Here is a 21,480-nt window from a genome sequence, read left to right as displayed (position 1 = left end):
CCTCCAAGCGGACGTTTTTAATAATGAGACACGCCAATGTCATTGTTTTTTTGTATCTTATACTACATTGATGCAACAAGCACTTCACCCACCTGATGGGAAGCCCGTAGCTTATGGATGCTTGCAATTCTAGATATGTCACGTCACTACCACATACGGGCAAATCACTACAATACTTATAAAACAAAGTCCCCCAACGCATCTGTCTGTATGTTCGCGATAAACTCAAAATCGACTGAACGGATTTTCATGTGGTTTTCACCTATCAATAAAGTGATTCTTGAGGAAGGTTTAGGTGTATAATTCGTTAACCCGTGCGAAGCCGGAGCGGGTCGTTAGTTACAAATAAGACAACCACATTATTAGAAGAATTTATTTAAATCTTAAACCATCTCAATCATGTGCGCCAATGTCCAATCAGCCTTCAGTTCCTCTGGCTCCTCGATGGTGACCCCCGCGGCGGTGACCACGCCCAGTTGGTAGCGCCAGAAGGAACGCGCGTCGCGGTAAAAAAGGACCTCCATACATTTACGGACCAGGGCCCTAGAATGGAAGGAATACGGAAGTCAATATCCGTTCACTAGTTATGGCTGCATATCTCAAATGGCAAAAACTGAATGCTTATAAAGGGTGTGAACTAGGGAATGCAATCTCGATCTCGTTGATAGGAAATCTCGATTCTGGCAATCTCGGTCGAGATCTCGAACGAGATTGAAAGTGAATGACTTTGTTTTGAGTAATCTTTTTGACCTTAGATTCAAGTTGTTCAGGCAGTGCTATGGTGTCGCTGGCAAAATCACAATATCAAAATAACACATTTTCAATTACTTTGTCAAATCTCGTTCTCGTCGAGATTAATCTCGATCTCGAAAGTCTGACGGTCGAGATCTCGAAACACCCAATCTCGATTCAGATTTTTCGTGCGAGACCTCGAATCACCAATCTTGGTGCGAGATTGCACTCCCTAGTGTTGGCAATATTTAGATTTACACTCAGAAAAAATCTAGCAAAATTACGTAGTTCTTTCTTAGTTGCTGATCACGAACTAGTTAGTCCAACTTGCTTAGCTGCTTCCTGGTCTAGCGGCCTCAGCGTAGCAGCGGGGTGGCCATGTAAGCGAGGCCGGTGGCCACCACAGTACATGAGTACCCAACCTAGTCTCTAGTACTCACTTAGCGGCCTCCTGGTCTAACGGCCCCTTGTCGGCGGCGTCGCGCAGCAGCGGGGTGGCCATATAAGCGCCGAGGCCGGTGGCTACAACAGCGTCCTCGTAGGCTGTGCCCAGCTTGTCGACCGTGCCGAGGAATGGCTCTCCGTCCTGAACAACAAGTAACATTTGTTCTAATTAACCCATTACGACCGCCGAACACTAGCGTCTCCGAAGCGTCGGCGTAGTCAACTCTATGGCTGCTGCTCGACGCACAGTTCGCGCAACTGCGCAGCGATGCCATTTTCCATAGCACTGACTAGACGCCGACGCTCAAAAATGCTAGTGTGTGGTGGCCCTTAACCTTTTCGACGCCGTGTCAAACACAAAAGCTGTCACTCGGACCCCACGTCACCGAAGTGTCAAAACTGAAATTGAACGTTATGCATATGTACGTAGGCAGGCCTATGGAACTCTCCGCGCGAACTCGGATTTATACCTACGAATCTGCTCCCCTTCACGGTAGAAAAGCGAGCCAGTTGGTTGCCACACGCGCTCACGCACGCATGTCACCGCGCGCAGCACTGTCAATTTTTACGATATCGATAGTTACAATAGGTAAGCTACGTAGGTAGGTACTATTGAATTTCTTTAGTTAAACGTATTACGACAAATGTATCGTTAAATATCTATATTCGCTGATTTATGAATAGATGATATTTGAATAGGTAACAAAAATTTTATTTAGGTATTGGGAAATGTTTATTTTAACGACAGTAAGTTAACTTTACACCAAAGTACCTACTCATTTATGCTCGTTAACTTTTATTTTTCTTTATTGTGTAACATTAATCTCTATCTGGTTTTAAATTACACGAAGTTTTAAAACTAAATTCTTGCTGGGGTCATTGCGCGGTTTATAAAACGGCGTAAACACTGCGGTTACTGCAGGGACATATGACCTTTTAAAATTAGTATTTCGCAAACACTAACGCATAAACGGGATATTAGATACATTTTAAGATTTAGCTTTCTTTTATTTCACTCCGCTGTTTAAGTAGGTATTTGTTTATCATGTCTAAGCGTCGGCAACCCTAGCGTTGTGCCGGTGCGCGCGGTGCGGGGAGCGGCGCGCTGAAGGTCACTCCATTGTATCTTTGTGTAGGTATCAAAACGGTAGGTATTTGCGTTTTCTTTGAGAGAAGTATCTGTTCGTAAGAACTATTATATAATCTGTGACGTAGGTCTATGTTGCTCTGTGGTCTGTGACCGATTAATCCGTCTTTGGCGTTGGACCTGCGGTGCGGATATATCGGTCATTGGCGTCCAAAAGGTTAAACGCCACGCCTATCGTGCGTGGCGCATCATTGTGACCCTTGCCGGAATGCACTAAGGTTGATATTACACTATAACCTATAACTAAAAAAAATGGTCATACCAGCTACTATATTGCTTCTCTTGTTGTACAGCACACGGGTCAGCCAGCAGTGGAGAATCTTGGGCTTCAGCTGCAGACCGTCTCCGATGCATTGCTCGTCAATTAGTCATTCACTCCACGAATCGGTCTTACCTGCATGCCAGCTACGATGTAGTTGCTCCAGAGGGGGTCCATTTTGCTTCTCTTGTTGTACAGCACGCGGGTCAGCCAGCAGTGGAGAGACTTGGGCTTCAGCTGCAGACCATCTCCAATGCATTGCTCGTCAATACTGCAACACTCACCAATATTAGTACCAATATGTTACACTAGAAACTTCCTGTTGTCTGATCTTAGAGCATTTAGTAAGTAGCCGCCTTGGCTGTCATTTTCTGTACAAAATAGACTGCCGATTTTTGCGGGGGAGGGGACGTCAAATGTATTGCTATTTCTATTATATATGATTTGTATGTAACATACAAATAGCCATATAAGTCCATACAAAAGTTTGCACAATTGTGCTAGGTTTTCGGCAGAGGGGTAAGCTCTTAAAGGCGACTCTGGTTATTAAATGCTCTAAGTGCCTAATAGGACCTTTAAACCTTTAAGAACATACTCCCAGCTTAAAGGCCAAACGCACTTACAACCCCTCTGGTGTCGACGGTACAGGCAGTTAAGTGCATACCATAAAATAAGGATTTCAAGAGTGGTTGTCCAAGGAACAAAAAACCGTAACCATGGCAACGAGTGACTCTAAAATGTTGATCCACCCAATTACCAATCTCAGGTATACTCACATCTTCTGTTCAATAATGTCCTTCAAGTACTGATAGTCAGCGTAGTCTCCACCATTCCCCAGCAGGATCAGGTCATTGACCTTAGTAACACGCGGGCAGTCGCGGAAGCGCGCCAGCGAGCCGTACGACCCAAGCATGTCTCCGGCCACCACACAGCCTCCATTGAACTTGACGCCGATGACTGTGGTTGTTGTTGTGATGGGCTGGGCCGAGCTGGAATATATTAGAAATTGTATTTGGAACTTTAGTAAAAAGTAGAAAGTTAGAAGTAAAGTGTTTTAGTGGGCTTATCTATGGTTAAGTGTCAAAATAGATAACTAAACTGTTGACTTTGGTACCTATATAAATTTTTTAACAAAATCTACAAGTAGAGACTGTGGGGTTTTAGCAACTTTACTAGCCTCTGAAGGGCTGTATAGTATAATACTAAACCTAAAATTAATACAAACACCACAAAGATCTCTTATAGACAACACAGTAAGTAAACACTTTATTGCACGAAAAGAATCTTGGTTACCAAGCTCAAGTAAGAAAAGTTTTAAAAGAAGGAAACTTTAAGGAACGTGATTTTTAACTAAGAATTGACATAACACGGTAAAAGTAACTTACTGTGCTTTGAAATCTTGTACAGTGTGGTTAACTGGACCGTATGAAAATGAGTTCCCTGGGAAGTTGTAGAAAGCACCTGGAGAGGGACCATTTTGCCAAAACGCAGCAGGATTCATCATGTCACCCATAAAAGCCATCGTGAAATTACACTAAATTATTTGCTATAATTAAGTCGAACAAGAAAAGTTGCAAAAATTGCTTGGGGAATGACAAGCGGCTTCGAAATGACAAACAAATTTTGTAAATGTTCCGTTTCTCAAAACTTTATTTTTGTAAATTATTTTATTTGATCGAAAACCACACTTTTGATAAAATGTTTATGAATATTTTTAACAAATCCGTTTAAATTAAAATTTTCTCTTATTTATATTAGTTCCAAAAATCTTAAATAGTACGAAAATAACAAAAATAGTAGTACGTAAATAACCAGAAAATCTTGGAAACGGAACGTTTCGATTCGTTCGGAAGTTAAAGCAATCACTATTGTTTTAATAGTTTTACTTTATTGTACAAAATACAGGATATACTTTTATTTTAAAACTACTGATTTGTTATTTTGTCTAAACCTAAAACTAAAATGGTGACAAATTTAATTAAATATTAGCTTCAATGATTTACAGCAAACTTCACGATACTACATTTCCTGAACGAAATCTAAATCGGAATGTCTAGCTAACTTCACGTTCTTTCAGATTCCTCTTCTAAACTTGAAACAACAAAATGTCAAAGAGAGGTTCGTGAAATTATAAATTATCCATTTAAATCCCATTCTAAAGTGGCTAAATAAATTAGCAAGCATGTGAGGATCGTGTCTAGTGCCGTAGCCGTTGTGAAACAATGTATATTTTTGCAATCCCGCCATTCCGCGAGTGTTTTGGTGTAACTTAGAAATACGTACTAAGTTATGATTTATCTTGTTTTAAGGACGTGGTGGTTCCGCGGGAGCGAAGTTCCGCATCTCGCTGGGTCTCCCAGTAGGTGCCGTCATCAACTGCGCCGACAACACAGGTAAAATTGTTGTATATACGCATAAAACAATTATAACCTCAAAATCTAGCACGTTCAGGGCTGATAACTGATGATGATTCTATACTAGAACACTCACAGTGTATTGATTTATGATGATATCTTCCTTGGCTGTGTCTGAAGTTATTCAGTCCCTGAATTATCAATTATCACTGATCATACTTGCACCAATTCATTTGAATCATGTAGGCGAAGTACCTTCAATTTTGTTTAGTTGTGTAGAGTTTAGTATTGTACTCTCGAAACTTCTCAAAGTGTACCAAAAAATATGTAATCAGTCATATACTTATTTTAATTTACAAAAACAACGTCAATAAAAGGCTGGATATGAAAGTGAAACATTAACTTGAAACTTCCAGGTGCCAAGAATCTGTATGTGATCGCCGTGCAGGGCATCAAGGGTCGCCTGAACCGGCTGCCGGCCGCCGGCTCCGGAGACATGATCGTCGCCACCGTCAAGAAGGGCAAACCTGAACTCAGGAAAAAGGTATGCCACTTTGAATCACTGTTTTGAGTCTCCAAGAGTGAGGAATTTAATATTGAGTCTTTCTGCTTAATTCGCAACTGATATTATTGCACAACCAGTGTTTGCATATTGAAACTCATGTACAGCTTGAGAAAAAAATCTTTTTAGACTTATTCTAAAATAAATAATTGTGAAACCCTTTATCAAGGTGTGCCATGTGACATTGCAACCATCAAAATAATAATTACTTTACATAAGATTAGAAACAATTCTGAATTAGTGATTAGGTTTTAGGAGTTGATGGTAGCATGTATTTCATAGTTACTTTTATTGACCTACTTATTTTCTGCAGGCCAAGAGGGCTTGTGGGCCATATTGGGGAGACTCCTACTTCTATATTTCACGATCAGAAATGTATTTCTTGCTAGGAATATGATAAAAACATACATTATTGTTTACTTTTCGGTACTGAGAGTACCGCCCACAGAACTAGTTAGCTATTTTTTTCATATAAAATTAAGCTTGTATTGTGATTGCAATGATGATATGCCAATGGTTTCGCTAATTTACTGTCTGAACTGTTTTCAACAGTTTGATGATATGCCTTGGCTGACTGAGCAACTTAACATAGATTTATTTTGATTATTAGTAGAAACTGGATGGTCTGTGATGGTTATTATCATTGAGATAATAGATTTTTATGATTTAATCAGTAATATGCAAGCATATTTGTGATTATTGTGACCTAGGGTCACTTGGTTAATACAATATTTATTTATTTACCTTAAATAATTTAACAATATTTAGACCATAAAATATTTTTAAGCTAAATAATTGCATACAATAATCGTCATCCAAAAACAAAGAAGGCTCCGACAAAGAAAATGAAAAACTAGAGCCCACACAGAATGAGTGCCTATCGAAAAAATTGCCGTGAAAGTAACTTGGCATGTGTGTACTGTACCCCTTTATTGTTTCCCCTTAAAAGTTTTAAGTCATAATGTTTCTCCGCTTTTTCGTTAGTCATAATTTATTTGGTTCAGAAACGCGTAACTTTTCAGGATTGCCATATAATAAATCTAACCTAACCTATCTATAGGATAACCTTACCCTGAAAAATTTACGGTTTCAGTTTTATGACTAATGATAATATTGACAAATAACACAATATGATATGACTTAAAACTTTATGTGAAACAAAAGGTCCCCACTGTCCTGCCTTGAGGCAAACACGTGTGGATTAATCTTAATGCCTCAATTTTCGAGGAAGGGGGCTGGTCCTGTGAACCTTAATAATTTATTTTTCCGTACCACCACAGAATAAATAATAGTACTAGGTACAGAAGACTCACTCTCTAACAAAACGCGTCTGTTACGATCAGCACAGATATGTCCGCTAGGTGGCGACAGCGCCACGCGCGGCTTATGGCAAACCCGAAAATTGGGGCCGAACGGATGTACTTTTAGCTACCAGTAGCAAAGCGACGAAATCGCGGAGTGAGCCACGCCTGGTACAGTCACCTGCAATAGTATGTTACACAACGAAGGCCGCAAAAATATCTGACACGATCTTATTTGTAGAGCCATAAGAGCGTGTCATATATTTTTGCGGCCTTCGAGTAACATATTATTGCAGGTGACTGTACCACTAAAAGGACTGTCCAATGTTAAATTTTTTATATGATCATCTATCTATTCAGAATCTGACTGCTATGCATAAACTAAATTGCCACCTTATTCTCCAGGTAATGCCGGCAGTGGTCATCCGGCAGCGGAAACCATTCAGAAGGCGTGACGGGGTCTTCATATACTTCGAGGACAACGCGGGGGTCATTGTGAACAACAAGGGGGAGATGAAGGGCTCCGCCATCACCGGCCCCGTGGCTAAGGAGTGCGCTGATCTGTGGCCCCGTATCGCTTCCAACGCGAGCTCTATAGCTTGAGGTGGAATATATAGTTAAGCAAATGTTGTCTTTTATTTAAGATTCTGTCCTACCTTATCCAGTGAAGTGTAAAATTTCGCGGGCCAATATAGTAGTTATTCTGGCGGCGGGCCTGATGATAGTCCTTCCGCGGGCCGGAGCTGACCCGCGGGCCGTATGGTGCCCACCACTGGTGTAGAACGAAGGTTAGAAGGGAATTTTGGGTTATTCCCACCTTTTACTCAACCAGCAATGTTTTTTTTAGCCAGCGAGGATGCGTAGCCAGGAATATTTTTGTAACGAAACGGTAGAATGTCACTATTTCAATTACATATCCTCGCTCAGCAGTTCTAATGGTTAATTTCTATTGGTTCTTAACCCTTTTATCAGACTGACAGTTCAAATATGACAATCGAATGTCAGTCTTACTCATCAAAAATAGAACACATGTTTGAAGTGCCTCATGTGGGAATTATATATCCCTTAGCCTGGTAAAGGGTTAAACACATTCTTCGCTAAGCATCCTCGCTCATCTCTGGTTGAAACGCAGCCTAAAGGGGTTCACTGATTAACAGTCCGCCAGACGGTATCGGCCTGTCAGTTAGAACAAAATTTTGACAGTTCAGAACAACTGACAGGCCGATACCGTCCGGCGGACTGTTGAATCAGTGGGCCCCTTTATACCTATAGAGGCGGCAGTATGTGCCTTCGCCAAATCCTTTGACCGTCAAAGACGTCAACTGACGCGCTCGGTTACAGTATAATATCAACCTTCGTACATTACGATAAGGTTTACAATGGTGTGTTGCATAAAATAGGCCTTAACCTTTTGAACGCCAAACGGCGCATCCATTTGCCGTGCCACTGACGCCACGGGGGTAAAATTTAGTTTTGTGAATAAATAATGCCAACCTAAAAGTGGGGTGTTTTTCAGTAGATTTTCATCAAAAAACGATCGACGTCAAATGCCGTCTTTGGCGTCGTTGTCACGATTTTGCGTTGACGTCAATTGCCGTCTGCGGCGTTCAAAAGGTTAAGTACATAATTAGCAACTTTGGTTTTCCATGCTTCACATCAGGGACTTACATACATATAGTTACGCCTATTTCCCGGAGGGGTAGGCAGAGACCACGGATTTCCACTTGCTACGATCCTGACATACCTCTTGCGCTTCCTTCACTTTCATAACATTCCTCATATCAGGGAGGGTCATACAGGATTCATAACAGGGACTTGTTATAACTTAAGTCTCAATTTGCTATATTATGGACATAATGGTGTACAGTGGCGGATTTGCCCTAAGGCCTAGGGCGGCAAATAGTGATAAAAAATTCGCTGATGATAACAAGAAATGTAGTCAATATGATGGGGCCTAGGGCGGCAAAGTCTGCAAATCCGCCACTGATGGTGTAAGCTTACTTAATTAATTTCATCACACAAAATTTCGATTTTTTAGACTCCCTCCCCCTGTCACACTTTTCATAGGAAAGAGATACGGTCCCCCTGTTGCTGTGTCGTAATATGTGGATGAACCTTAAGGTATAGGGAAAATAATACAAAAAAAATCCGTGTCTATGTTTATTTGGTATTCATCACAATAAAGAGGTACCTTCCATAATCTTTCGCACTAACATATTTGACTACTTCAACCAACTACTCTTAAACTAAGACTGGAATTGTATTTAACGTCGCGGCCGCGCGGCCCTACCCCCCCCCCCCCATACGTCTCCCGAGCGTCGACGTCTAGTCAACTCTATGTCTATAGCCCCCTCCAGACTATGCGCGTGAATCGCGGGCGAAGCCGTCGATTTCGCAGATTGTTCACGCCTTCGCGCCTTGTTCTCCGTTTTTTGTCGGTATTTCGGCCCGCGTCAAAGGAGACGCGAAGCGCGAACTTGCAAGACTCCACATTACACACTATTTTGGCTCTTCTTTGGCAAGATAAATATTAATCATAATATGATTATATTATATTAAGCAGCTATATTTTACGGTTTCACAAGAAAACAAAATAAAAAAACAGCTAAATCACGTATGATGCCATAGATAACTAACAGTTAAACTCGATCAGCTGATGCTTTGCCATCTTGCCGCAAACCAAACCGAAATTTATCGCCGTGAAGTGGGCGAGTGTGGAGTCATACGTCAACTTCGCGATATGTTCGCTTCGCGACGTCGCGCCGCGATTCACGCACATAGTCTGGAGGGGGCTTATGGATGCTGCTCGACGCAACGTTGGCGCAACTGCGCAGCGACGCCATTTTTCATAGTGCTGACTAGACGCCGACGCTCAAGATACGCTAGTGAGTGTCTTTTAGTGCTAAAACGCGTTTTAAACTACACTATCTCGGGCCCTTTTTCTCGGATAGTGGTGAAAACATAGGATAGACTTAAGAGTAAAGTGGATAGGGAGAGACAATTAAAGTACTCCGATTCATGGGGCCCGAGAAATAATGTAGTCTTAAACATGTTTAACGCAGAAAAATAAATCGTGCCTTAAACAGACGGTAGAGTGCGCTGTCAGAACGATGGGTTAATCTATAATCTATGCAAATGTCAACGCCATCTAGTGACCTTACGGCGCGATTTTTTATATTTTATTCTGCTAAGGTCACACAAGTCGTAGATATCTTTGGATGACAACTAGGTAACTGAAAAATATATCCTTTAAAAATCGTGTCTCAGCACTGAATCGATGCTGAGATACGATATTTCTGACATTAATGCTACAGTACTGGCTATGAGCAATGGTGGGGCAACTAAAACCGACAACGCCCGCCGTGGAAAAAATGTAATCTCAAAATTTATATTATTTGACAGATAGGTAGGTATCAAATTTCAAATGTTTAATTCGCCACAATCATGCGCACAGCCAATACAGTTACAAGTTATTGTAAGATGTCATTGAACGATAAATTTGAACTTTAGTGTGACGTCGCTTAAAGCTGTAATAGACTACCGCACCGCGAATTTGGTGCAGTGTGGTAGTCTGTTATGGCTATTATAGCAAGTAAAAACTGCCAACACTCGTAGAAAATAAATATTTATGTGTTGTCGATTCTTTACTTGCACGACTGCAATTTGTGATAAAAAAATTAATAAAGTGGAGCAAGAATTAAACGCATAGATAATCGTTTGAGACGTACATACCAAAACGCTCACATCCAAGAACACAGCTTAAATATCGATGTTTCGATATTTTCTTAGTAGACCTAGAATAAATATGGTCTACTTTTCCTTAAAGTACTTTATGTTCTGGTGCCCTAATAACTATCTATTAGCAAATCGGTGGGGACCCCACTACACCACATAAAGATCACCTCAAGGTCCAACTTTTCTTTCCCATTCGATCATTTCGGACATTTCTCAAAATTACCACAGGAAATCACATAGTGGTCATTTTGAGAATTGGTCATTCTAGGATGTGGTCATTAAGGTTTAAAAACTATCTCAAATCATTTCTGCGTCAAGTACCTAAATATAGTACATGCGCATTTAACCGATTTGCAAGACCGAAGTGATACCATAAGAGCTCCGTGAACAAAGTTTTGTATGGAGATCTAAAAATTTTAAAATTAGACCACGCGGCCGCGCCATCGTAAACAATTCCATCCTACATTTAATTTAAAATAATCTAACGGCTGAGCAGACATTCAATTGCACAAAAAACAATTAAAAAAATAAATTACATTTTTTATCCATTATCATTACATTTACTTTTTTTTTCAAACAATCATTCGACTTAAATAAAAAGGTTAACTCGAACGCAACCTCACGCAGCCATTTTTAAAAAGATAGGCGAGAATTAATACTATTCGAGCGCGCTTGAACGCACACGTTTCAATGTTGCCATCGTAAATCTTGTTAACCTTTTGGCGTTTTGTTTCTGCGTGTTGGCATTAAGCTTAGAATCGCCGGGTCTGGTTCAGAACCATCTGACGCACGCTGAAGGTGGACAGACCTAGACCGAAGGCAGCCAGGGCGAGCGCGGATCTAGACATCATCTTCTCACGGTTCGCTGGCTGGAAAGAAGAGAAAATGTAGTTTAGTAATGTGAAAAGGGACCGTGCAGTGCACGTTGGAGGGTCTGCCATCTTTTGACCTAAATTGGCACTTAACCCCAAAGCAGGTACAACCCCCTACAGTGCACTCACGCTGCACGCTTCCTTGCGCGTTGTAGGTTCTGCCATCTTGTGGCCTAAATCGGAAACTTAACATATTCACTGCCAGCGACCCGCTAGGCGGGTTCTCTGTTCGTAGGCGCTTTTCACTACAAATGGGAAAGGCTCGTAGCGCGTAAGCTCGCGCTGGCAGTGAATGTGCATTGACATTATACAGGAGCCCTTAACTTTATGCAATTTATGCATACAGTTGATGCAAGTTCCCTATAGAGAATATACATACAAATATAGATGGTCAAGCAAATCTTGTCTGTCAAAGATCTGCTTGACCAACTTTATTTTAAAAACCGGCCAAGAGCGAGTCGGACTCGAAGGGTTCCGGGGGCCGTAATACCTTTACGCAAAAAAATAACGTTTGTTGTATGGGAGCCCCACTTAAATATTTATTTTATTTTGTTTTTAGGGTTCCGTACCCAAAGGGTAAAACGGGACCCTATTACTAAGACTTCGCTGTCCGTCCGTCCGTCCGTCCGTCTGTCACCAGGCTGTATCTCACGAACCGTGATAGCTAGACAGTTGAAATTTTCACAGATGATGTATTTCTGTTGCCGCTATAACAACAAATACTAAAAACAGAATAAAATAAAGATTTAAATGGGGCTTTTTAAACGTGATTTTTGACCAAAGTTAAGCAACGTCGGGAGTGGTCAGTACTTGGTTTTTTTTTTGCTTTTTTTTAGTTTTTTTTTTTGCATTATGGTACGGAACCCTTCGTGCGCGAGTCCGACTCGCACTTGCCCGGTTTTTTTTTTAGTATTTGTTGTTATAGCGGCAACAGAAATACACAATCTGTCAAAGTTTCAACTGTCTAGCTATCACGGTTCATGAGATACAGCCTGGTGACAGACAGAGGGACAGTGGAGTTTTAGTAATAGGGTCCCGTTTTTACCCTTTGGGTACGGAACCCTAAAAACGGGTTCTGTCTTCTCTTAGTTTAAGGACCAGAAATAATGGTTTTCGTAGAATTTTTTTTGGTGGAAGTGGTGGTGCTATTAGGTGTACGTTAAAACTTGGCTATCTTGTTGTATAAAATAACTTTTATAATATGCAGTGATACCTCCTAACTTGTTTACTTCTACTTAGTCTGTCACAAAACATGTCGATAGTATGCATAAGTGAGCTAGTAAATACTAGTAGGTATTTAGATTAACAACGTATTTAAAACAAGGCCGCCGCGGCCTATTCATTTCATGTCTGTCACTACGCGTGAAATATGTTTAGGCGTCTGCCAGGCGTTATATAATCGATTTGGCAAATACATACATTCCATTTCTATGGCAAAGCAGGGAGTAATGTATGTTAAAGGTATTACTAACTCGTTAACCACAAGAACAAATACGTATAAAATAACATAATTGTATCGTCACTGACATATTCGCTAGCGTGTGCCTTACTTTCTATGCATCTCGCTCGTACTCGCATCCACACTTTGTGGCGATCGAAGGGGACGGTGGGAGAATCGTGTGGTTGTTGGAGTAAGACTTCGGCTTGTATAGGACTATCCCACTAGGAGTATCCCCATAGGGCTGTCCCGTACAAACGCATTTTATTTTCTGTGTTGCCCTTTTTTTCGGCATTTAAAGCAGGCGATTATTTTTCTTTGCATATTTTTGACTATTTGTCATAGAAAAGAAACTCTTATACCTGCAAATCTTCAGAAAATTCGCGTTTGTACGGGACAAACGGTAGACAATTTCATGGAATGCTCCTATAACAGGTTATACAGTCTATAAAAAGGCAAGTGCGAGTCGGACTCGCGCACGAAGGGTTCCGTACCATAATGCAAAAAACGACAAAAAAAACGGTCCCCCCTCAAGTACTGACCCCGCCCGACGTTGCTTAACTTCAGTCAAAAATCACGTTTGTTGTATGGGAGCCCCACTTAAATCTTTATTTTATTCTGATTTTAGTATTTGTTGTTATAGCGGCAACAGAAATACATCATCTGTGAAAATTTCGACTGTCTAGCTATCACGGTGACAGACGGACGGACGGACGGACGGACGGACAGCGGAGTCTTAGTAATAGGGTCCCGTTTTACCCTTTGAATACGGAACCCTAAAAACAGTCCCTGGACTGCCCTGGAGTTAAATGTAGGTAACTAGGTACAAGTATTTAATAGATCATGTGCTCTGAGTATTGCCAGTCACCTCTAAACCCTTTCGTCGCCGCGTCAAGTGAGTTCAGCGAGTGTTGGCAGAGACGTCCGGCGCCTGTATTTATAAACGGATCACATGATCGGCCACATGACAGAGAAGTACGACAAACATTTCAATGTTCATACATTGGATGGAACAATGCATCGTACATTGTGTTGGATACCAAAGGCCTGTAAAGGGGCCCACTGATTAACAGTCCGCCTGGTATCGGCCTGTCAGTTAGAACGAAATTTTGACACTACCGAACAACTCACAGGCCGATACCGTCCGGCGGACTGTTAAACAGTGGGCCCCTTTACATTGGCCTGTAACATCAATAAAATGATGTGGTTTATAGCCCAGTCAAATTAGATCGAAAAAAGCGTTTTGAGGAATTAATTCCCAGCAAGCTGGAAATCATTTTAATACCTTCATTTGATCCTAAATGCATATAATCCGACTTTGCTCTATCCCAGGAGTCGTGGATAAATTTTGGGAGCCTTGGGAGGTAAATTTTACCTTGGATTGACAAAACCACTCGATGTAGAAGGAACCCACCATTAATTACGATGTCACTACCAGCAAGGTTGTTGTGGATCAGACACTGATGAAAAACTTTCGGATTTAAACACGATTATACCAAAAAAAGAAATTTAAAGTGGCGCCCATTTTTTACAATCTTTGACTACAAATTCATATTAAGATATCTTTCGGATCCTCAGATGTCAATTTTTATCATGATTAGAGCAAATTTTCCGTCAGTCGTACCGTTTTAGAACTACAAGCAAAACATTAAAAAAGAGCAAAAAATTTCCACAACCCCAGGAATGGAGCAAGGATTTCGGATTACACTAATTTAGAATCAAATGAAGGTACTAGCTAATGAAGGTAGGGAATAAATTCCTGGATGAAATCTAATTTGATTGGCCTATGTTGTACCAAAGGCCTAGCCTAGCATAGGAAAAATGACGTGACTGTTTTCATACATTATTTGTTTACGATAGACGTTTTCAAACAACGATACTTGTTACAAATTAATTCAGATCTATTTATAAATCAATTTAAAGAATGTTTCAGTTGGCAACAATGGCTGTTATCAAAATAACAAAACATCCATTTAATTTAGATGAAGATATGACGTAGGGGCTACGTCTGTTTGTCTAACATGTACGTTTGGACCAACAATGCAATGTGACGTTTGTAAATAGTACGCTGACCTATTAGTTAGGGAGGCGAGGTAGCTAAATGGCGTAATTCAACGGCGCCGTCGAGACCTATCAAAATCGAAAGATAAAATAATTTCGAAAAGAAAAGCTCGTATGGCAAAAACCATTTTAGCGGTGGGTTTGGCGTGTACGGTTTTTCAAAAATGTTAAAAAAAACAGTTACTTGGGCATTCTCGAGCGCGTCAGATATTCATACTACGTATGCCCCGAGTGCCTCTGATAACAACGGTATACTAATCTGCCGGTTTGCGTGGTGGGGGTAGGCATATAAAGTAGTCAAAAATGCAAAAAAAAAAAATTTACTCGAGCGCGTCAGATTTTCGGAAGGGGTGTTAAGTAGGCCCCAAGGAAGCTTCCTTTAAAAAAACTGACGATTTCGGCGTGACGATAAGTTACGATGAATTTTTGAAAATGCAAAAAAATAAAGTTTTTTTGAAATACTCGAGCGCGTCAGATTTTCATAGGGGAGGTTTATCTCGGTATCCTGAAAGCATATTTTTTTAATCTGACAAAAATGTTGGTGGGTTCTCTTAATCTGACCGAAAAAGGTTTTTTGGTTGAGTTTTTATGATGCTTCAAGTCAAAAAGTTTTAACTTTGGACAAAAATGTAAAGAGACCTTTTTTGTGTAAAATAAAATTACCTTTTTTGTTTATTTAAACTTTTTTTTTGTAAAATGTATCGTTCGCGACTTATATGCCGCAACGCGTTCTTAGGAAGACGAAATGGCTCCTCCACACTTCCGGTCATGCGGAAACCGGCAGATTTTGTATTTTTAGTAAGTTTTAGATTATATTCTTCAAAATAAAAAATAAAAAAATCGCGCTCGAGAATGCCGGATTAACGTTTTTTTTTTACAAGTTCGCGACCCTATAACTCGGCGGCGTCAAGGACTTATCGTCAGATTAGTTAAATTTAGTCTTTAAACACTAAAATCAACCCCCAATATCTTAATCTGAGGCGCTCGAGTATTTCAGACTATCCATTTTTTTTTACTAATCTGATCGTCTATCCTAGGCGCGCGTCACTACATATAGAGCTAAATACTTTACAAGGTTGTTCTATTAGGTCTAAGGTATCTCTCATATCTTAAACTGCCACGCTCGAGTATTGCCGAAAATTCCCCTATTCGCCTCCCTAACTATATTAAAACAAGCTGACTAAAACAAGCAATAAATATACAGGGTGGCCAAAAAATAAGTGCATTCCCGTTGCCAGGGAGGTTTTAGGATTATACTGAGCAACTTTTTTTTTTCGCGATTTCGGGGTTGGTCCCATAGTAAAAGTTGCTCAGTATAATCCCAAACCTCCCTGGCAACGGGAATGCACTTATTTATTGGCCACCGTGTATAATAAAAAAATGGTGTACAGTCAGCAGCAATAGTTGCTAAGGGGGCGAGGTGTTCAAAATGATCTTGACACGACATTATTGTTAAGAGAATAAGAGCGTGTCATGGTAATTTTGAACACCACGCCTGCTTAGCAACGTCTGCTGCTGACTGTACTTAGTGTTGGTAGGAACTCGAGTCCTTTGAGTCTGAATATGAACAACTCAGCTCGTTTTTACGAGACTGCGCTTAAAAAACTTCCGAGTCTTTTAAGTCCCGAGTCCTTTAATTGTCGATTCATTCTTAAGAGCAACTCAAAAGGACTCGAGTCTCCGAATAAAGACTGGCGTCAACAACTTCATAGGTTTTTCCTATATAACAGTGAAGAAATTAGGCGTTATTGTAAGATTTGTGTACATAATCTACAAATACAACAAAGTGATTACTACTACTACAATGCATTTCGAATTGTTTGTAAAAAAAAATCGAGAGTTATCTGAAAAGGACTCAAGTCTCTACAAAAGACCCGAGTCTTTTGTAGAGACTTGAGTATTTTGAGTCTCAGAGACCCGAGTCTCTAGAAAGTTGAAAAGAACTCGAGTTTAGACTTAATTTTAAGAGCCTTAAAAACTGAATCGAGTCTTGAAGCAGAGGACTCAAAAGACTCGAGTTCTAACCAACACTTTAATTTTACTCAACGTAATTCGATGTCGACCGATCAGCCAATAAGTGCTAATTGTTTCAAGGAGACAATTCATTTCATTAATTACATTAATCTTATAAAAATAGCATGGCCAGCCTAGCCAAGGTGACAATTGCTATCGCTACGACAACGAAACGCTTTGTGTCTCTCTATCACTCTTCCATATTAGTGCGACAGTGACAGTTGCGTTTCGATCGCTACGGAGCGTAAGCGATTGGCATGTTGGCTACGCGGCCTGGCTATCTTTGTCGGTGAAGGATACTTTATCGTATTGTTATAGGTAAGTACTTTCTTTAATACAAATGCAGCATTGAATGACCGAGCGAGCGCGAAGTGAAGCGTCTCCGTTTCGGCTTAGGCAAAAAATGCTTTCGACAGTCTGTCTGGCTGTTCTCCTTTGCAGTCGTATTTTTCTACCGAATATCAAGAAATTTTGTGATTCACCACCACAGAAAGCCTACTAAATTACGTACCGTCAACTTGCACTACATTCGTACTAGTGTCCGATCGAAACACGGATGAAACCTGCTGCAACCGTCACCGAAAATTCGGTCTGGCTTAGGGTTGCCAACCGTACTATATTATATAGTATTGTACTATATTTTGGCTCTCTGTACTATATACTTTTGGAAAAATATATAGTACGCTAAAATACTATATTTCCGATTAAACGTATATTACACTCATGTTTAGTATTTTATCTAAAAGTACTATATTTTTTTGAAATTTTTGATGCCTTATTCTGGAAAATACTATATTCCACCAAAAAAAAGTTGGCAACCCTCTGGCTTGAAATAACAATAAATTTCTACCAAACCGTTGCCTACATCCCTTCCTAAAAGTGATTACCGTTCTTAGTTCTCTCATTATTAGGAAGTACGTTATTTAAATTACGTATTGAGAACAGTGGCGGAACTGGCGGATTTACAGACTTGGCCGCTCAAGGCCCCAGGGCCCTTATAAAAGTTATAAAGTACTAGCCGCCCTTTTTTAAGCACCTTTATATACAGACTGCCGCCCCTAGAGTTAGACCAAGAAAAGTCTGCAGCGATTTTGATAGCCCACGCAGTGCAAATGTTATTTACACGTCAAAATTTCATGGAAGTTTGACATTTAAAATGACACTTGCACTGAGTGGGCTATCAAAATCGCTGCAGACTTCTCGGTTTGACTCTAATACCTTGCCGCTCTAGGTCCGCGCCTACTCGAGCCTTAAGGGCAAGTCCGAAGTCCGCCACTGATTGTAAACATCTCGAATTACGATTAGGTACAATGCGGTACATTTTTTAGCGCGTTATCAATGAGGCATATCTTATCAATATAGATTATAAATGTAGATGTAAGGAACTAGGTATTACGTGTGTAAACAATAGATTGCACCCGAGCTTTGTCTTCTATTAGAATGTTGACTTACGTATTGTGAAATAATGACAATGACTATGCTGTCGTTTTTATATTTAGTGTGTCTGATAAAAGTGTAGGTTTTACCTAAAGTAAAACAATTGATGGCTGCAAAGCGTGCATTTTGCAAATATTGGCAATTTAAATGGCCCAAAATGTGTGATTTTTTTTACTGCTGCTTATTGTTGATAATTTTAACAAATGTATGCGTTTGTGTATCAAAGTCAAAAAAGATTAGTTTGAAGATAAATTACATTTTCTCTCGATTGTGTGGGACTTTTAAAAATACAGTAGAATTGATTTTCAAATGAGATTAGTCTTCAAAATGACCTCTAAGTAAGCTGTATACATAATTCTGCGGCAGAAGCCCGTGTGACTCTCACGCCTATGTAATGTGGAGACAGCTCACATCGATAGCCTCTAGTGAAGTTATGTTATATGCCTTTGATATGGTTGCTAGGTATTAAATAATTACAGGTTTTCACGCATTTAACGTACCATTCGATCAAATACAGCTGTCACTTTCGTAAACTGTAATGCCGGCTGTACACTCTCGGCGAGACACCCCGAGACAGGCCGAGAGCGAATGTGTACAGACTGCTCTCGTCTTGCCTCGGTCTTCCTTGTCTCGTCTCGCCGTTCCCCAATTGCGGTCGGTTTTTTGCGGCCGAGTCAAAGGGTCTCGCTGCTCAGAGATTTGTGTAACTACCCGACAAAAATCAATGAACAAATTGGGGGTAGACATCACAAATGCAAATTACCACCACACGTATGTTAAATATTATTATCAATAATTACCCGGTGTGTTTCTGTAAAGACGCGTTTTGGTGATCAGCCGTTAAAATGTGGTCCAACGAGACTGAATTGCAGTTTTTAGAATTTTACCAAATGGAACCAGTCCTATGGAACCCAAAAGATGTGATACATAAAGATTTTTTATGATATAGGCCTAAATAATTATAGTAGCTAGCAGTACAGAGGCAAATCGCAGCAACAGTTTCTATGTCCATCGTGGCGGGCATCCGCGGTTTAAATGATTCAACGAGTGTGTACATGGTGTGCTCTCGTCGATAGTCTCGTAACGGCTCCGATCCAATCGGAGAATCGCGAGACGAGACAAGGTAGTTCGAGTTTTATGCGGGCTGTACAGTGTACACACTCGTCGAGAGACCTCGAGACAGGTCGAGAACGAGCGTGTACATGCTGCTCCTTTCTCGTCTCGCTCTTGTCTCATCTCGCGTTTCTCCGATTGAATCGGAGCGGTGCTGAGACTCTCGGCGAGAGGATCTAGACGAGTGTGTACAGCCGACACAGGGTGGAATTGAAAGAGTTAATGAATTGCCTAATAATTGAAGTAAGCAATGCGCGAATTGAATGATTGCTATTAGTACTATTCAGGCGCTATATCTTCTTTAGCTGCTGTCACTAATTCCACGCAGACGAAGTCGCGGGCAAAAGATAGTAAAGATATAAGATCCACCTCTATGTTCAGGTAAAAGAGTGTTGCTATTAGTGGGGTGTATTCCGGTAATTTCGTATGTCGGATAATTCCGAAAATCAGATGAAAATCACCCAAAATTCCCTAAGGGGTTGTGCACAAATCACGCGAGACTATATACTTTTTGAGGCCCTCCTCCCCCCACACAACCTCACGTGTATTTTTTTTAAATATTCATTCGACCTAATTTTAAGATAAATAGTATTGTATATAGAAAATCTTGTTTATTTTTCTATTTTCGTTATATAGACTCGCTATTTTGAAGTACAGAGTGAAGATTTATGTTTAACGAATCCGAGAAAAAGTATCTACTCATGTGGTAGGTTTTTTTTTCTTCATTTCGTTCACTGTAGAAAAATACACATGAGGTTTCCTCATACCCCCCCTCCTCAAACGTGATCTATCGTGATTTTTTCGTGACCCCCCACCCCCTATCGAACCTCGCGTGATTTGTGCACGAGCCCTATTAAGCTACTTAGCGCCACTTGCACCATCCCACTAAACCAAGATTTGACAACGGTCAACGGTTTAACCGGTTAACCCCGGGTTAGTAAATGGTGTAAATGGCATTAGTTACTATATTATTTGTAGTAAGGTTGGTAGGTAGAGTTGGCAACACAAATTCATAGGAAAGGCATGTAGGCTCCACTCCATTATGTAAAATAAAACGCAATAAAATGTATAAATTATGAAAACCCGTCAAATTCCCAAGTTATCTCAGAGATAAAGAAATCTGTGATATAAAGCACTTTATCAAGTCCGCGAAGTTACTGGTGTTATCAGATTGTACATAATCTAGCAACTTCGCTCTGTACGTCTACCATCAGTTTTTACTTTCTATGCATCTCGCTCGTACTCGCATATGCGAGCAATAGTGCAAGCGAGATGTACAGAAAGTAAATTACGTAGACGTGAGCGTTATGTCAATGTTAAAACTGATGGTAGAGGCTCTGCTTTGGGTTCAAGTACCTTAATTAAACTCGATAACCTGTGTCTATCTGCCTGTCTGCTTGCGATAAGCTCAGTAACGTCTAACCGTCACATTCCTGACAAAATTGATGGGATTTCACATTGACCGTCAGTTTTGTTACGATTGCTAACCGGCCGTTAATTGTTAGGTACACAGTTAAGTGAAAATGCCGAGTTCGTCTATCACCAGTTTTGACATTGACATAACGCACACGTCTACGTAATTTACTTTCTGTACATCTCGCTTGCACTAATATGCGAGTACGAGCGAGATGCATAGAAAGTAAGTTACGTAGACGTGAGCGTATATGTCAATGTCAAAACTGATGGTAGACGTACAGGTACGGACGGTACGGAACGGTAACGTGTAGCTTAATTTTTTAATGTTTTTTTGAGTTAAAAATTATAAAATGGCCCAATGCCAAATATTTATGATTCACACTATTATGTTTGCCAATATTTTATCTCCTAAACTCTAAACTATACTCTGTATCTTAAGGTATTTAAATAAAAGTAAACAAAATCTACCCTCAAATGGCTCCTTAAGCCAGTTGAGGGTAGATGAAAAACATTAAAACATTACACGATCAAATAATGTAGGTTAAAGTCAGGTCGTTCAGCAGTTACAGACAGATCCTGGCGGTTTTGTAATTGGT

General features: G+C 40.4%; 2 protein-coding genes and 1 long non-coding RNA gene across 3 annotated transcripts in view; 1 reads left to right on the top strand and 2 right to left on the bottom strand.

The window, feature by feature from the left end:
- Positions 1-359: 359 nt before the first annotated feature.
- On the bottom strand, positions 360-4,210 carry LOC134802796 (proteasome subunit beta type-4). The gene is made up of 5 exons (XM_063775508.1): positions 3,968-4,210; positions 3,359-3,571; positions 2,718-2,853; positions 1,173-1,318; positions 360-543 (listed from the first exon to the last, which is right to left on the bottom strand). Exons 1-5 carry the CDS (start codon positions 4,102-4,104, stop codon positions 384-386), a joined length of 792 nt encoding a protein of 263 aa, XP_063631578.1. The 5' UTR covers positions 4,105-4,210; the 3' UTR covers positions 360-383.
- Positions 4,211-4,571: 361 nt separating this feature from the next.
- Positions 4,572-7,425, top strand: LOC134802828 (large ribosomal subunit protein uL14). Its single transcript, XM_063775556.1, has 4 exons — positions 4,572-4,700; positions 4,892-4,975; positions 5,353-5,480; positions 7,205-7,425. The coding sequence occupies exons 1-4, from the start codon at positions 4,688-4,690 to the stop codon at positions 7,400-7,402; spliced, it is 423 nt and encodes a 140-aa protein (XP_063631626.1). The 5' UTR covers positions 4,572-4,687; the 3' UTR covers positions 7,403-7,425.
- Positions 7,426-10,980: 3,555 nt separating this feature from the next.
- The window catches only part of LOC134802877 (uncharacterized), a 28,994-nt gene continuing 18,494 nt past the window's right edge, over positions 10,981-21,480 (bottom strand). The window contains exon 2 of the long non-coding RNA XR_010145881.1: positions 10,981-11,403. This is a non-coding gene — a long non-coding RNA (uncharacterized LOC134802877). The remainder of the gene's footprint in view (positions 11,404-21,480) is intronic.

Source organism: Cydia splendana, chromosome 25, assembly GCF_910591565.1.
Source record: "Cydia splendana chromosome 25, ilCydSple1.2, whole genome shotgun sequence".
Taxonomy (NCBI): domain Eukaryota; kingdom Metazoa; phylum Arthropoda; class Insecta; order Lepidoptera; family Tortricidae; genus Cydia; species Cydia splendana.
The sequence above is the reverse complement of the archived record's forward strand: the minus strand, read 5'-3'. Positions and strand labels throughout refer to the sequence as shown.

Coding starts and splice junctions, on each gene's coding strand:
- LOC134802828 (XM_063775556.1), top strand. Junction 4,976..5,352: donor CAACTGCGCCGACAACACAG/GTAAAATTGTTG, acceptor TGAAACTTCCAG/GTGCCAAGAATCTGTATGTG. Junction 5,481..7,204: donor AACCTGAACTCAGGAAAAAG/GTATGCCACTTT, acceptor CTTATTCTCCAG/GTAATGCCGGCAGTGGTCAT.
- LOC134802796 (XM_063775508.1), bottom strand. CDS start 4,104: ATGGCTTTTATGGGTGACATGATGAATCCTGCTGCGTTTTGGCAAAAT. Junction 2,854..3,358: donor GACATTATTGAACAGAAGAT/GTGAGTATACCT, acceptor TGAGTGTTGCAG/TATTGACGAGCAATGCATTG. Junction 544..1,172: donor TTAGACCAGGAGGCCGCTAA/GTGAGTACTAGA, acceptor CTTCCATTCTAG/GGCCCTGGTCCGTAAATGTA.